This window comes from Marmota marmota, unplaced genomic scaffold (assembly GCF_001458135.2).
Source record: "Marmota marmota marmota unplaced genomic scaffold, marMar, whole genome shotgun sequence".
In the NCBI taxonomy this organism is placed as follows: Eukaryota; Metazoa; Chordata; class Mammalia; order Rodentia; family Sciuridae; genus Marmota; species Marmota marmota.
In genome coordinates, this window is record NW_026000026.1 from 6931198 (window position 1) to 6946910 (window position 15713).

Here is a 15713-nt window from a genome sequence, read left to right on the forward strand (position 1 = left end):
ACGCTGTCCTTCAGCCCCACACGTCCTCCCCCTGCCCCCTGCCTCCACGTGTTCCCCTCCCGCTGGGCACACCCCTGAGCCTGGGCCCCGCTGCCCCTCAACTTCACAGGTATGACGTGGTAATCCCTAAGAGTAAACCAGGCAGGGGATGCCCACCGTGGGCAGACAGGCACCTCTGCCACAGTATATACCAGGGACAGGTCAGCTGGCTGCTGAGAAGGGAAAGGTCCCCGAGGAGCCACAGTGTGCTAGACAAAAGAGAGAGGCGACCAAGGTTTGGTTCTTGAGTATGTATTTTTTACTGAAAAAATCATTCATAAATTAACATACAAAAATGTACAAACACATGAGTAAATAATGTAATGACAAAGGACTATTTTTGTGAAAAGTGTTTTTTAAAACATCTTTAGGTTTCAGTGCAAAAATGTACCCCTGGCACCTCTTAAAACATAAGAGCAAGCTCAAATCAATGTAGTGATGGAAAGAAGCTAGCTATGTTCAATGCCATCATCAGCATGAGTGGAAGCCATCGAGACAGTGGCTGTGGCTCGGCTCCTGATGTCCAAGGAGCTCTGACAGGGTCCCTGGCAGGTCAAATTAACATTTCTGCAAATATCACCCCCCAAACACCAGCGTCAAGGGAAACCTTTCTCGCACACAACAATCCAAGATGAGACTGGCTTATGGGGACCCCATCAGTAGCCTTGAAGAATTTCAGCTGCCGAAATATGCTCAAGGTCACATTTAGTTCTAGGGATGTTTTTAACACGAGAATTCCATGCTGTGACAGCAATGTGCCTGGCTGTGTGATCATAACGGTTACACATGGCATCAACGTGGGGCATAAATGATCAACAGTGCACATGAAGAAACTCCACTTGATAGAAGACTCAGACATGACTGAAGGGAATCTGAATGGCCCTGCAGCAGAGGAGAGCTTTCCTCTGTCCTCAGGAGGGTGTGGTGGCCTCCCACGTCCTGCCTGCCTGCCTCACACACCTCACCCTGGACCAGAACACATCTGTTCTGGCAGAGTTCCAAATGACACCCAGTCCGTCACGGGAAAGCAGACCACAGCCTTCAGTGATGAGGGGGGGATGAGAAGGGCCGGTGGGCGCCCGGGTAGAGGGGGATCACTGTCGGCAGCATTGGGCAAGGGACATCCGACGGGCCTGTGCTTGCCGTTCCCTCAGGGGATTTCAACGCATGAAATGCATACATTTCTTTTAATACATGATATAACTCACCAGCATTTTCAAGGGCAGGTACCTGCTCTCTCATCTGAGCTGGTAAGAGTTTGCAATGCAATTTATTCCTAAATACCACTCTGTTCTTCAAAAGAACAAAAACTCAAACCAAAATAACCAAAAAACAAAAAATAAGGCCTGGCCAATCACTCCCACAGCTCGTGGGGATCATACGTCCATGGAACCCAACACACACACACACACGCTCACACACGCCCTACACACACCCATGTAAACCATGAAAATTCAGGAGGTTGAAGGCAAACAAGGCAATTAAAAAAAATATGAAGTACTCTTCAGAAAGCACTCCCAATCACATGTGGAAAAGGAGAGGAGCCGGGATTCTCCAGGATCCTGCACAAGTGGACAGACCTATGAACTGAGGGCTTTGGCTCAGGGGAAAGAAAGAGGCACAAATTCAAATGCAAGACAGAATCTGACCTCAGAAAGCACGGGCGCTCTGCTAACCTCAAAGCTGGGCTGGAGTCTCCCCTGGACCCCAGCTGACCCAGGACACAGGTGTCACCTGCTCTCTGGCTTCACTCCCCCAGTGCAACTGCTCGTCATTCTGTGTGGCCCAGAACAGAACCACGAGGATAAAGAATCTTCCCAGAAACAGAGGAGACAGGAAGCAGAGGAATCCCTGAAGCCAGCTGGTCGTGTAGGGCACAGCTCCTAGAAACTGGCCAATGTCCACAGGAGAGAGAAGAAAAACAGAGGGAAATGCCCACTGTCTTATGATGTTGAAGGCCCAGAACTGAAGTCCAGAGAGCCAGTGCCTAGGGAGCCAAGGGTCTGCTTGGCACAGACAGAGCAGCGCCTCTCCTGTCCCACAGGGCCCCAGTGGGCCTCAGGGCTATAGGGAGGGTCTGCACAGCAGGAGCCAAGCAGGACTCTGTAGGAGGAACAGGGAGGGAACAGAAAGGCCAGCTACTGGTGAGGTGGTCAGATTGTTTTGCTCTTGGGTGATGTGCCCTGTCTCCCTTCCAAGTGACCACAATTTGGGAGATGATATTCTTTAACTGCAATTTAACTGAGTTCCTGCTTTTGCCAACCAAAAAAGTGATCTAATGTATAAATCCTCGCTTTGAATTGGAGCCAGCTATAAAATTAAATTTTAAAAAGGCATTTTAGATGGCTTATTTACAATTATACTTCTTCAAGAAGTGACTGTTATATGTTTGTGTCTAGTTGTTGTACCCAAAGCCCTCCCCCACCCTCAATCCCTGCCCAAAGCAGATAATTAAAAAAAAAATGAAACCAAGAGAACACCAGAGATGCAGGGAATGGTGGAGATCCAGCCGCCGGCGGCCGCGCTGTCCAGGACCCAAGGCTGGCCAGGCGACCGACGGCAGGGCCACAGCCGCTCACAGCCCGCCAGGGTTCTGGAGACTGGCTACGTCAGGACGCTGGGGTGGGAGACAGGAGAGAGCAGCAGGACAGATGTCCACCTCGTGGGCACAGAAAGCCGGGGGCTGGCCCTCCATCCCAGCAGGTCCCCAAATGAAGGCGTTGTGCGTGTGCTCGGTCACGTTTCCTCGGACCTTGAGGTCCTCTGCTGGACCGCTTCTGCTCTCCCCGTGCAGACCCAGGACAGCCGGCGGGACCGTGTCAGTGTGGCGGTGGGAAAGCAAACGCGTCCTCCCTGGCGTCTCAGTACTCGCTCACCTGCGCCAGCTCAGGCGTCAGGTTGACAGTTACGTTCTTGTACAGGGCGTCGTACGTGACGTTGGCGACATAGCGGAGGTTGTTGAGGCCGTCCAGCCCCTGCCGCTCTTTGGACTTCCTCAGCAGCGCGTACCTGTGAAACCGTGAGAGTGGCTCTCAGCGGGGGTTCCAGCGCTTCACGGAGGCGCGGAGCAGGGCAGCCCAGGGGGACGGAGCCAGGCCAGCACTTCTGGGCCACAGGCGGTGGCCGGCCATCCTGCCGCGGCTTCTGGCGCTAGTTTCCTAGACACCCCCAGCTGCCGCTGGCCTGCGCTTACTGGTCACCTCACTAACCGCCCAGCCCCGAGCCAGCGAGGAGCCACGGCTCAGCCCTGTTAACTGACTTGCTGGGGGTGACCGAGTGGGGAAGGGAGGTGAGACATTATAGACAGATCCAATGACAGTGACAGTGTGTCCGTGCCCATCCCTCCCCCAGGGACAGAGCTAAGCGATCAGAATTGCTTTCTACAGAAAGTCCACCTCTCAGTCTGCAAGGCCCAGGAAAAGTCACTCTAGGAGCATGGAGAATGTCACTTTGCCTGTTTGCACCTTACTTTTATTTATTTTATTTATTATTTTTTTTTTAAACTAAGCTTTATTTATTTTTTTTAATATTTATTTTTTAGTTATCAGCAGACACAACATCTTTGTTGGTATGTGGTGCTGAGGATCGAACCCGGGCCGCACGCATGCCGGGCGAGCGCGCTACCGCTGGAGCCACATCCCCAGCCCTGCACCTTACTTTTAAAGACAAGAGGGAACCCAGCTGCCAAGGCCACGGGTGAAGCTCGGGAGCACCTGCGCAGCCCCAGCCCCAGCTGACGAGACGACCTACCCAGGGGGCTTCTCCTACCTCCCTGTGGGCTGAGAGGAGACCCCCTGAGAGACGTGGCTGCCCACATTTCCTCCAATGGTCTGTCCCCCTGGTACCGGCCTCACAGTTACATCAGAACACCTGCAGCGCCGTCATCCGCCCCGGCCGGGCCTGCGGCAGGGAGGGGGCTGGAACGAGAGGTCGAGTGGGGACACGGCACCAACCTTCCAAGAAACTGCACTTCTCCTCGGTGGTGGTGAGGGATGGACTTGTACTTCCCCGTGTCACCTTCCGGCCGGCTCACAGAATAGCCTGCGTTCTGCACTCTGCAGGAGCAAGACCCGCCAGTCACGCCACTTGGACTTCCAGTTAACAGCTCCTACCAGGGGCCAACGTGCCCAGCACCAGCCTGCACCAATCACCAGACAGCCGCTCAGCAGAGGCTAGCGGTTCCCACCCAGACTTCATGCTAACTGTGCCTAATATCAAAGTTTTGCAATTTAATTGCATCATACACAAATTAACAACAACACAAACAGTTCTTTCCATGAAGAGTTGACGGCTTTGAAAGAATTAAGGGCAAAGTGATTTTTTTTTTTTTTAAGGAGAGTTTGGCAAAAAAATCTGAATTTACAAATGCTTAAGTTCTGCACCCCCACCCCATACTGGAGAACCCAGGGTGCTTCACCACTGAGATACCCACTGGGTCTTTTTAAATTTTATTTTGAGACAGGGTCTTGATGAGTTGCTGGGATCACAGGTGTGCGCCACCATGTCCAGCAGAAATGCGTGGATTTCTTGGCTGTTAGCTGCACAACTATTTAGTCTAAATAAATGCCTGCACATATGAACAAGGAGGTTCACAGTTATAACTTCTGACAGTCACCAATAGAAAAGGAGTAGAGCTTGTTCCATGGGCACTACCAGGGAAAGGGGCAGGACGGCACTGGGAGGACACTCAGACCCTTCTGGGTTTGTATACCTGCGTGTCATCTGAATACTTACAGAAAATTAACTTGCAATTAATGACCAACATTTACTTTATTTTCAAAAGCTAAGCCAGAAAGTAAACAGACGGTGGGAATCCTTTTGCACCTGTTCCTTATTATTACTCTTTACTCATCAATGTATAAACACCCACCACTCACACCGGAGAGTTCACATGAGCGTGTACAGTGCAGCCTCCTGGGACAGCAGGGACAAACCGCACACGACCAAAACGCCACTTTACTAGGGAGGCTTTGGTGATGTGGGCACTTAGCACACAGAATGCTGGCCACGTGCAAACTTAAGGTATCAACTTGTCATAACGTAGCTTAAGGGCCTTAAAACAGTCCTATTTCGGCTGCATCATTTCTAGGGCTTCTTCCCAGGTGCGAAAAAGCAATTGGTAAGCAGAATGTCACTATGTCATACTCTACAGTAGGGAAAGGGCGGGCAGCACACGACAAGGACAGAGCAAACAGGGCACAACCGCAGAAAGGATTACGTGAGCCACTCACTGAACGTGACTTAATGTTGGCATCCTACCCGCAATACATCTAATGATGTCACACTGCCGGTCAGACACTGGGAAGGGGCACCATAACGTCTTCACCTCATCCTCATGTCCCTGAGACTCATGCTACTGTGATTTTACAGATCTAAAAAACTGATGCTCAGAGATTTTATTTTACTATTTTTTATTTTTTTTAATACTACTTTTTAGTTGTAGTTGGACACAATACCTTTATTTTATTTATTTTTATGTGGTGCTGAGGATCGAACCCAGGGCCTCGCATGTGCTAGGCGAGTGCTCTATGGCTGAGCCATAGCCCCAGCCCTGCTCAGAGATTTTATATCTTTGTTTTTGGTGTGGGGGGAGCACAGAGATTTTATACATTTTTGGGGGCAGAGGATAGTTACTGAGGATTGAACCCCAGGCCTCACACATGCTAGTCTGGTGCTCTACCACTAAGCCATGTCCCCAACTTTCCACTTATCACTTTTAATTCTTTTTTTTTTTCTTCTGGTAGTACTAGGGATTGAACCCAGGTTTCTCAACCACTGAGCTATATCCCTAGCCCCCCCTCTCCCCCCCAAGATAGAGTCTCACTAAATTGCCAAGACTGGCCTCAAACTTGAGATTCTCCTGCCTCAGCTAGGATTACAGATGTGCGCCACAGTACCCGCGCCACCTTCCACTTTTTATTTAAAGACAAACTCACTGAGATGGTAATGAATGTTATTTCTGGGTGTTCAGGTTGTGGGTAATGAATTTTTGTAATCACCTGTATTTAATAATGAGTATATTCCTTTTTTTTTTTTTTTTTTTTTTGAGAGAGAGAATGATTTTTTAAATATCTATTTTTCAGTTTTTGGTGAACACAACATTTTTATTTGTATGTGGTGTTGAGGATCGAACCCAATGCCCCGCGCATGCCAGGCGAGTGCGTTACCACTTGAGCCACATGCCCAGCCCAAGTATATTCCTTATTATAAGAAAAATCATTTAGGTTTATTTTTACAGTCAAAAGAGAACAAGAAGAAAACAGCTGCTTTGGTGGGAGGTAGTTTTTTGTAGGGTGATAAGAGGCTTTTTTTAATGTTATAACTATCATTTTTTAAAATACATAAAAAACATTTTTCTGACTGCAAATACTCTGGTCTCTGTCATTAAAGAAGGGCAGGGGCTATGAGCACAGAGTGCCCAGCAGCCTTCAAAGACTGAAAGCGGGCCAACTCATGGGCATTTTACATCGACTGCACACTGAAATACTATTTTGAATATAGGGTGTTAAATATTTTGTTAATACACTACCAAAATGAATTTCACCTCTTTTAATTGAATCTTTTAAAATATGGCTTCTAGACGGCAGACGCTGCAATCCCAGTGACCTGGAGGCTGAGGCAGGAGGATGGCAAGTTCAAAGACGGCCTCAGCAACACTTTGTCTCAAAATAAACAATAGAAAGGACTCACTGGTACAGCAACCCAGGGTTCAAACCCCCATCCTTGGGGAAAAAAGAAAGAAAGGTGGCTCCTGGGACATTTGTGTCGTCCTGGCTGCTGCTCTGCCTGCACGCAGCCTCAGCACCCGAGCTAAGGGCAGTACCTGTTCCAGAGGTCATCGTCTTCTCCGCCCCAGCCCCAGAAAGCATTGGGAAAGCCGTTGATCTTCCGAAACTGCTCCACTGTTAAGCCACTTACTCCACCGAAGAACTCAGTGTAGGGAAGCCTGCAGGGAGAGCGAGCATGTCTCCTGTGTGTCGAAGGACGGCCTCTTGTTCAGCGGGCCAGCTCAGCGGAGCGCCCACGGCCTCTCCAAGCTGCTGGCCTGAGCCAGCTGAATTTGTCTCCTGGTGCTGACACACACCAAAGGAGAGGACTGAATTTGTCCTATTTGGTTTTTAACCATAGCTTTACAGAGATGTTCCTGACCCCCAATTCAAAGGGAGTGATTCAACAGCTGTGTATGACCATGCCACAATCATTATCAGTGTACTTCATCACCCTCCGAGAAGCTTTGTACCCATCAGCAGTCACCACCCCAAGCCCCCAGTCCTAGGTGCCTGTGATCTCCTTTCTATCTTACAGATTTGCCCTAAGTGGACATTTCACACACAGGACATGCTACTCTAACCAGGACCTCTGTGCCTGGCTTCTTTCATTTGGCCGGGCTCACGGCTGCCCTGCGCCGTGGTGGGAGTCAGCACATCATTCCTGGGTCTGTCAGGCAGCACTCCACTGCATGACGTGTCACAGCCTGCTGTCCCTTCACCAGCTTCTGGACACGGGGCCGCAGCTAACTGCATTTCAGGGTCTCTGCATCTCTCACCCTTTCAGATGAGACCTCTTCATTCAGGGAAATGACACTCACAGATACATGTACTTGTCCAGCTTCGTGGCAAAGTGCCTGGGCATCTGTCCACACCCATAGTAGTTGCGGTCACTCTCTGGAATGTGGTCCACATCATGGAAAATCAGACAGTCCCAGTCCAGGTCCTTCATCGCCTCTCGAAAGCCGACGTTGAAAAGCATGGCTCGGTTGAAGGGCTGGGTCCCAACCTAAAGGAAGAACTCTCTTTTGAAAAGGAGCCTGGAAACAAACCCCCCACAATCTTTGCTAGGCAGAAAGAACTTACTAGAACCAACGAAAGAGACCCCTGGGCTCCTGTGAGTGGGACCAGCACCTCTCATCAATGACACCTGGTGTGACCCAGAGGTCAAAGGACCTCTGGCCTCGACTTCTTTGGCAGTAAGAGGTGAGAAAGCCAAGCTTCTCTCCCCTAGACTGCCAAAGGCAAAAGTTCCAGCCCGTAACAGCACGCACAGGGAGACCAGGTGAGGGACATGGCCACTTCTGCTTCTTACCACATCCCTAGCACCTGCCACCAGCACGCTGACCAATCTGCCGTTTCTATTTCATAACCAAATATAATAATAGAGGTTTTTGTTTGACTTGTTTTATTTTGAAGGTTCAACTAAGACAATTGTCCCTGAACACACCAGAGACTCCTGCCCCTGAATAAAGAGGCTGGTGACTTATGAAGACGCTAGTGCACAACAGGCAGCGCCTAACTTATCTAAATGCCAGCATTTGCTCACTCTTGCCAATAACAAAACTCCCGACTCAGGATAGGCGCGTGAGGTTTAACCAAAACACCTGATCTGGTACTTAATGAGCGGAGATGTTTTACAGCAATGTCAACCAGCCACAGCAATGCAGAAATGAAAGCTCCTTTCCAGAGCACCCTGGGCTCTTCTCTTGCAAACAGAACTCCCTCCCCTGTTAGAACAGTGGTGCTCATTCCTTGGGCTTCACTCCCTATGAGACCCCTGGGGAGGCCAGACAAGGCTCAGAGGCCTGCCGGGAGGGGGGACAGGTTTGCCAACAGTGCGCAGAGTTGAGAATCGGAGCGCTGAGGGGAATCTGTCAACCGTTCATTTGTCCCTAGAGCTTCTAGTTAAAGCATCACATGTTTAAAATGTGCCTAAGAAGCCTGGTCAATAATGTGACTGTAACTGAGCCAGGCAAAATACCACATGGGACTGGGGGAAAAAAAAGACTTAGAAAGAATCTAATCCAATACTCCTAGACTGAAGCAAAACCAACCCCAAGGCTTAGAAGTCTGTGAAAGTCCTGGGCCACGTGGTTGGTTAACAGCAGGTGCAGTCTCCTGACTCCAAGGCCATATTCTCTGAGCTGGACCAACAGGCAGCTCCTATCTTAAGGGTTGGGAGCCTAAAGACGTCACCCAAGGCAGCTGCCAGCAAAACCCCATAACAAGAGGCCTTTGTTGGCAGGCAGGCAGCGTTTCCATCCCAGACTTGAATCTGCCGGGGCCAGTCAACGTCTCACACCAAGCGCAGAAGTGTCTCTGCCCTTCCCCCCTCAGGGAGCTCAGTCCGAAGATCTCAGCTCCCTGGCTCTTCACACTGAAGACGGGCCGGCCTTCTACACTGCGGTCCCAAAAGAGAAAGGAGAGGGAGAGCAGGACCACGTACCTGCTCGACCACATAAAACGCAAACTGCAGGCGCTGGCGCTGGAGCATGGGGATCAGGTGTCTGAGCAGGACCGGGAGGTGCTCGTGGCGGTTCCGGAAGGGGATGAGGATCGCCACCTGGAGGTGATTACAGCAAAACAGGTCACCTGAACTTCTTAGTCCCTGAACTTAGTTCCTGAACTTCTGCTTCACAGTGAAGCAGATGTCTGGGCCGTCCCCGGGGAGTCCTTGACATTCTCTAATACAGACCTGAGCTAGCAAGTCCACCCCAGAACTAATCGAATCTCATTTTTACATCACCACAGCGTGTACAGGGAGGGCCTGCTCCACCAATCCACGCTAGAACACACCCAGAAGACACGCATTCTACACTGTGACACGACACGCAAACACACCCACAGACAGGTAAACATATGGGTAAATCAGAACAAGCTTTCAGCTGTATGCACACTGCACACTTACAGACTATCCCGTACATTATCACATACATAGCCAAAAGTGCATGTGTGTCTGTACGTTTTGTGGGAGTGCAGCTAAGACTGAATCCAAGAGTGCTCTACCATGAGCTCGGCACCAGCCCTTTTGATTTTTTTTTAAACTTTATTTATTTATTTATTTTTGAGAGAGAGAGAGAGAATTTTTTAATATTTACTTTTTTTTATAGTTTTCGGCGGACACAACATCTTTGTTTGTATATGGTGCTGAGGATGAGGATCGAACCTGGGCCGCACGCATGCCAGGCGAGCGCGCTACCGCTTGAGCCACATCCCCAGTCCTTAACTTTATTTATTTATTTATATGTGGTACTGAGGATCGAACCCAGGGCCTCGCAAGTGCGAGGCACGCGCTCTACCGCTGAGCCATAACCCCAGCCCCGCCCTTTTGATTTTGAAACAGGGTCTTGCTAAGTTGCCAGGGCTGACCTCAAACTTGTGATCCTTCTGCCTCAGCCTCCTGAGTCACTGGGATTATAGGTGTGACTGCTGTACCTGGCTCTATGTACATATTTCTAAGAGCTTGTTGTTAGACTGATTTTACATTCCAGTGATGGGTGGGACACTGCTGCGCTCCAGACCTGCCTGACCTCTGCGCACCACAAGCGCCTGAAGGGACCAGCACAGAAGCCTTCCTTAAGAAACACTTGCTGAAAGAACAGATTTAAGCTGATGTCATGAGCTCAACCTGCACCATGTCAAGTCTCCTCTCTTGACCTGGTCACACAGCACACCACTGGATGAACCTCAGTGTCGACCTGACTCTGCTTTCTCTCCCACTGATCTTATAGCGATCAGGCCTGAAACACGAGAGGACTGGAGAGGACTCCTGCAAATGTGTCACCCGAGACCTACCACCCCCTGCTTTGCTAACAGTCCTGTGAGGAAGACAAAAGGGTCTTGCTTCATCATTAGGATGATGCAAATTCCTGTGGCTACACAAGAGTCCTTGGGAAAACTCATGTCTTCAAAATATTCAGTATTTTGCAGTACTAAATGCAAATGTGTTGGGGGTGTGGTGTTAGAGGAGGGCAAATTAGAAAAGGCCACAATTAGGAATTCCTGGGTGGTTAGAAAGGATGGCAAACCCCAGATGAACCCTCCAGCTCTTGGGGTCCAACTTCACGGCCTACCTTCCACCGAGGCAGGCAATCCGAAGGCTTCCAGTGGCCTCCGAGCTTGATGGTCGGGTCTCTGGAGAAGAGTGCATGAATGTCAGCCATTCCAATTTCACTCATGTTTATGTCTATTGGGCCCTCTGAAGAGAGAGGGAAAAATAAAATTAAAAGAACAAAAAATGATTGTTTTCCCCCCTCTATCCAGGGTTTCATTCTCTGGAGAAGTTCTGAGCCTTCACATCTGACTGTGTGCCAGGGGACAGTGGGGTCCTCTGTGTGGCTTTCCATCTCTGCACTTCAGCGGAGCACTGCCATCCATAAGAAGCTGCTCAAGGAGTCAGGACTTCAGAGTTCGTCCCAGGGTGCAGAATGGCAGCTGAGTTTCTCAGAGAAGGACAGAGTGGCTGAGCTCAGGTGTGTTAGCCCGCTCCTGATGCAGGTCCAATCACACTGCTGTCTCCGGACTCACCTGCCCGTGAGCCAGGGCCCAGGGGATCGTGTCCAGTCTCAGAACACTAGTCTTTGACTTAGGCTGAGGACACACTCAACAAACAATAAATGCTAGCAAAAGGATGACCTGGTAACACTAGCTTCTGTCTTAAAAAATAAAAAGCACAACTAAGAAGCCCCAAAGTACAGAAAAAGCGTGAGCTGTCAATGTGTCAGATTACACGTGGAGTTCCAAACAGAAAAAATATCACAAACTGATGTTATTGGCTGGCTGGCTGAGTGATGCTGGGTAGTGATGCAGGGTACCTTAGCACTGAGCTACCCTCAGCCCCTTTTATTTTTTTTTTTAGAGAGAGGGTCTTGCTAAGTTGGTGAGGCTGGCCACAAACTTAGTGTCCCAAGTCACTGGGATGACGGCGTGTGCCACTGCACCAGGCCCAAGACTTTTTCAAACACACAGCAGCTTGTGAAGAAAATAACATATGCCTACCCAACTGGCTAACAACAGTGTGATCTGTACCAAGGGGACACAGTTGGCTGTCTCTGCCTTTTCCAGGACAACCTAATAGACCACAGCTTATAAACAAGGGGCAGGAGCAGCAGCCGAGCCCAGGCGAGCCCGGGAGGCGTGACGCGGAGCCAGCACCAATGCCTGCAGCGGGCCGCCTCCAGAGGCCAGGAGCGTTTATGGGCTTCAGAGAGGGAGACCAGCAGACGGACCCGCTACGAGTTCAACAAACACAAACACTAATCTGCTTCAAAGCAGAGGCTGGGGAGCTGGCGCTCTACTCACTCATGGAAGGGAGCCTCTCGGGGCAGGGGTGGTTGGCGAAGTAGGTGAAGTCTTCAGGAAGAAAGGTCGTGGTCTGGAGGAAGGTCTCACTGTGGTTCAAGTCAAGAGGGTAATCTGGGGGGACAAGGGGAAAAGCAACTCAGAGCGGTCCATGACAGCAACGCCATCCCTCCTGCCTCTGGAGAGGCCTTCCTCGGTGCAGCTGGGAGCAGGCATGGGTGGCTTTAAGCCACCACTTAAAACAGGAACCCACTGATAGAAAGGGAACTGGAGGGGACGGCTTTAACCAGGTTCCCTTCCTGCCACAGGCTTCTTCTCTCCCTCCTGGGGACAATTACACTGAGTATTTGCCTCTATCAGCCCTAAAGTGGCCTCGAAGCTGGTCGGCCACTTCCTACTACAGGAGGTGAGGAGGTCACCCCCTCCCTTCTCCAGTTCCTGCCCCCAGGGTCCCTACCGTCACATACCCTAGCTGGGGTTGGGGTCCTCGGCAGTGTGGACGTGATGGTGTAGTAAATGTCAGGGCTGAGCACCAGGAAGTCTGCCCCTAGCTTTCCTGGAGCCACCTCCTGCCTTTCCTCTGGCTCAGCTTACTGTGGCCCGAGGGCTGTCAACTCCATTCCCTGCGGGAGGTGTGACCAGTGGCTTTCTAGCTGTGTCAAGGCCTGGAGGAGAAGACCTTCGTTGCACTGAGCCTCACACCCCCCCAGCTTCCTAAGGGGAGCGAGAGGCAGCGCCGTCCTGAAACCTTGTGCATTTCAGAGTTTCTGTTCTTTCTCATTTTGAGTCACGGTGTGGTTCAGTTTATAGAATTCTCGACTGGAAATAATTTCCCTTTGCGACGTGAAGGTGCCGTGTCCCTGCCTCCGAGGTGGCTGCACTGTGGCTGCTAGGGCTGAAGCCTTCCAGCTCTTGTTTGTTTGTTTGTTTTATTTGTATGTGGTGCTGAGACTCAAACCCAGTGCCTCATGCATGCTAGGCGAGCACGCTACCACTTGAGCCACATCCCAGCCCCCGAGTTCTTAATCTTTACAGGCAGCCAGTAATTTATTTCTGGATGTATGAAGAACTTCTCACAGAAATTGGGAGAGTTCCTATCAGTGTGCCTCACTGAGGCTCTACCGTCCCTCACTGTGCTGGCCACCCGGTCAGTCTTTTGTCCACGCAGTGCGAAGAGGAAGAGGAGTAAGAAGAGGAAGAGGAGCAAGAGGTGTGGTAGGCGAGCGCTCTCCCACCGAGTTCCAGCCCCAGCCCTCTTTGACAGAAGGTCTTGCTAAGCTGCCAAGCAGGGGAGAGGAGATGGTTTGGATGGGGGCGTCCCGAAGCTTCCGTAAGGCAGCAGGATTCAGAGGGAGAAGCCGGGTGGCAAGGGCTCTGACTCAAATCCCCCCATCCTAGTTTGACTGACTGGTGACTGCAGGCAGGTGGGCATGGCTGGAGGAGGGTCACTGGGGTGCCCTGGGAGACACACCTTCCCTGTGGCCCCTTCTCCCCTCCTCTTTTTCCCTCTCTGCTTCCAGACCCTGCCATGAGCTGAGCAGTCCTCCTCTGCAGTGGCCCTTCTGCCACGACGCGCTGCCTCACCAGGTCCCAGAGCAATGGAGTCGGCCACCAGTGGACGGAGACCTCTGAAACTGTGAGCCCCAAGTAAACTTTTCCTCCTTTAAGTTGTTCTTGTCAGACACTTGGTCATGGTGACAGAACATCTGACTGAAACAGTGGGACTCTGAGGTCCGAGGTCCCCGTCCTCCCGTGTCCTCCCCTGCTAGGATGCCTGGGGAGGAGAACTGGCCTTGGCCGCTTTTCAACAGCGTCCAGCCCAGCTTCATCTTCGCTGCACCTTAATTCTTATTTCCCAAAACAGCAGACACTGGTGATTCCTGGCTTGTGGGGGACTCTGGTGTCTGAGCTGGCTGTGGCTGTCCCTGCTGCTGCATGAGCAGTCAGTATTCTCGGGACCCAGACGTCTGTTACCACGGGTTTGCTCTTATCCTCTGCTTTCCGACCTCCAAGGCTTTTGCCTGGAGGGTCCTTCCCCTCTTCATTCTTAAGGATTCCTGACTTTAAAAAATGAATGCACCTTCCCCTCACTTCAGTGGGCTTTGCAGAGGGTGGCAGCAGACGCCCTTTTCCTAGGGACTATAACTGGGACCTTCTGCCTGCCTTTCCAGACTGATAGAGGGGAGTGCCAAGCGCACTCAGGAGGGGGCTGGTGCGTGGCGGGCTGCCCGGGCTGGGCCTCTGCACCGTGCTGCGTGGCTCTTGCAGAGTTTACTGACGTCTCTTTCCCAGTCCTTTTAGATTCGTGATGACTCCATGAAAATGAAGATTTGGTATTCACATTCACTTTGCAACCTAGAACCGCAGAATCTTCAACTCAGATTATTTTTTAAAAAGCACTGAGAAAGGGCCTCCAAGAATCGAATGAATCACTAAATTCTTTCAAAATACATGGACTTGGCACCAACTCTGTAAGCACCTATGGCAAAACCCAATGAGAGGCGGCCTGAAGGGGATTTTAACTGGGTCTTAACAAAGGAAGACTCTGCCCTTCTAGCTAGAGCTGTCCTGAGACACTGAACCTGCACTTGTGGAAACCAGAATGTGAAGACATAAACCAAGGAAGTCCAAGCCTTAGAGGCAAAACTATTTCACAGAAAGTAGCTCCAAGTTCTCACTTCACACATGCAAACCGATCCCGGGCCAACCCTCCTTCTGAAGGTAATAACGACTTCAAAATCTATGTGAAGAACCCAAGTACTAACTATGACCCTGGATGATTCTGAGATGTGTTTCTCTTAAGAAAAAAAAAAAAAAGGATGTCCCATTGCTGACCAACATGTCCCTGATGGGTCTATGTTGGCACGGGGCCCTGGTGAGGAGAGAGGAACTGATGGGAACAGCAGCACCACCATTAGACACACCTTCAAGGCCACAGGCCACAACAAAAACAGAAGAGGAATAGTCTAGGCAAGGGCAGTTTCAAGCCTTAAAGGCACAACCTCAACAGGAAACAGGAAATTTCAGAGGGGGAAAAAAAATCAAAAAGAGACCAGACATTTCCATCTGGAAGGATCCTGCTATTTGGGATGTGTCAGAAGATAAACTGCCTTCTACTTCCTTCAAACATCGAAAAAATAAACACGGTAACAAGTAGCATGAAACAAAACAATACTTTTCTTCTGACTTCTACATTAATAATGTGCCATTTAAGGGAAAAAAAAAAAACACCTCTCAAATACACTACACCTTAGAGGTAAAACAAAACAAAACCTAATTTCCTCATTTCTTATTTTAAATCCTTTAAGCAAAAATGTCAAAAGGGGCTGGGGAAGAGGCTCGGTGGCAACGTGCTTATCTAGCATGCACGAGGCCCTAGGTCCCATCCCCAGCTCTGCAAAAATAAAAAACAAATTAAATCATAACTTTCTTAGTAACCATAGAAACCTTTTAAAGAAATGGAAGACAGCTGGGCGCAGTGGTGCACTCCTGTAATTCCACCAATTCCAGAAGCTGAGGCAAAAGGATAGTGAGTTCAAAGTCAGACTCAGCAACTTAGTGAGACCCTGTCTCAAAAAAAAAAAAAAAAAAAAAAAAAAAAAA

General features: G+C 50.1%; 1 protein-coding gene across 1 annotated transcript in view; it reads right to left on the bottom strand.

The window, feature by feature from the left end:
* Positions 1-275: 275 nt before the first annotated feature.
* The window catches only part of B4galt5 (beta-1,4-galactosyltransferase 5), a 71758-nt gene continuing 56320 nt past the window's right edge, over positions 276-15713 (bottom strand). Inside the window, exons 3-9 of the mRNA XM_015479453.2 lie at positions 12111-12224; positions 10883-11007; positions 9256-9372; positions 7628-7815; positions 6863-6985; positions 3993-4094; positions 276-3048 (exon numbers count right to left, since the gene is read on the bottom strand). Coding sequence (XP_015334939.1) covers positions 2901-3048; positions 3993-4094; positions 6863-6985; positions 7628-7815; positions 9256-9372; positions 10883-11007; positions 12111-12224 — 917 coding nt within the window. The 3' untranslated portion in view covers positions 276-2900. The remainder of the gene's footprint in view (positions 3049-3992; positions 4095-6862; positions 6986-7627; positions 7816-9255; positions 9373-10882; positions 11008-12110; positions 12225-15713) is intronic.